A 537-nucleotide genomic window follows, 5' to 3' on the forward strand; every position below is an offset into this window, starting at 1 on the left:
AGAAACATCAATGATGAGAGAGAATCATTGATTGGCTGCCTCCTGCACGCCCCCTACTGGGGATTGAGCCCACAACCTGGGCATGTGCCCTTGACTGGAATGGAACCAGGGACCCTTCAGTCCGCAGGCCAAAGCTCGGTCCATTGACCCAGAGCAGCTAAGGCTGGTAATTGTTTTCTTTCTCTAGATGTCCTTATTTGGACAAATGAAAAATTGGCATACTTTTTTAAAATCCAAAATGTGTTTATTGGGATGGTTTCCCACTCATCTTGATTTGAGGTACTTTTAGTGCTGCTTCCTTCTGAAGGAGCGTCCTTCTGTAAGCCTTGCTTTTCCTCCTGTTGGCTGACAGAGAACCATGGAGCAACCAACACACAAAACTACCGTTTGTGCATGGCTAAAGATGGTGGTGATTTTATAGCATCCTGGGCATTTTACATCCATGAAATAGGAATTGGGGCTCTGCACCAGGCACTTCTTGTATTTCCTCTTCTCCTCTTCTGGAGAGGGATGGAGGAGATACTTAGCGAGAGGCAT

General features: G+C 46.4%; 1 protein-coding gene across 1 annotated transcript; it reads right to left on the minus strand.

The window, feature by feature from the left end:
• Positions 1–285: 285 nt before the first annotated feature.
• On the minus strand, positions 286–537 carry LOC308522341 (small ribosomal subunit protein eS27-like; the record flags this gene model as incomplete). The annotated part of the gene is made up of 1 exon (XM_081095695.1): positions 286–537. The coding sequence occupies one exon, from the start codon at positions 535–537 to the stop codon at positions 286–288; it is 252 nt and encodes an 83-aa protein (XP_080951821.1).

This window comes from Myotis nattereri (genome assembly GCF_964212035.1).
Source record: "Myotis nattereri genome assembly, chromosome: 7".
NCBI classification, from domain to species: Eukaryota; Metazoa; Chordata; class Mammalia; order Chiroptera; family Vespertilionidae; genus Myotis; species Myotis nattereri.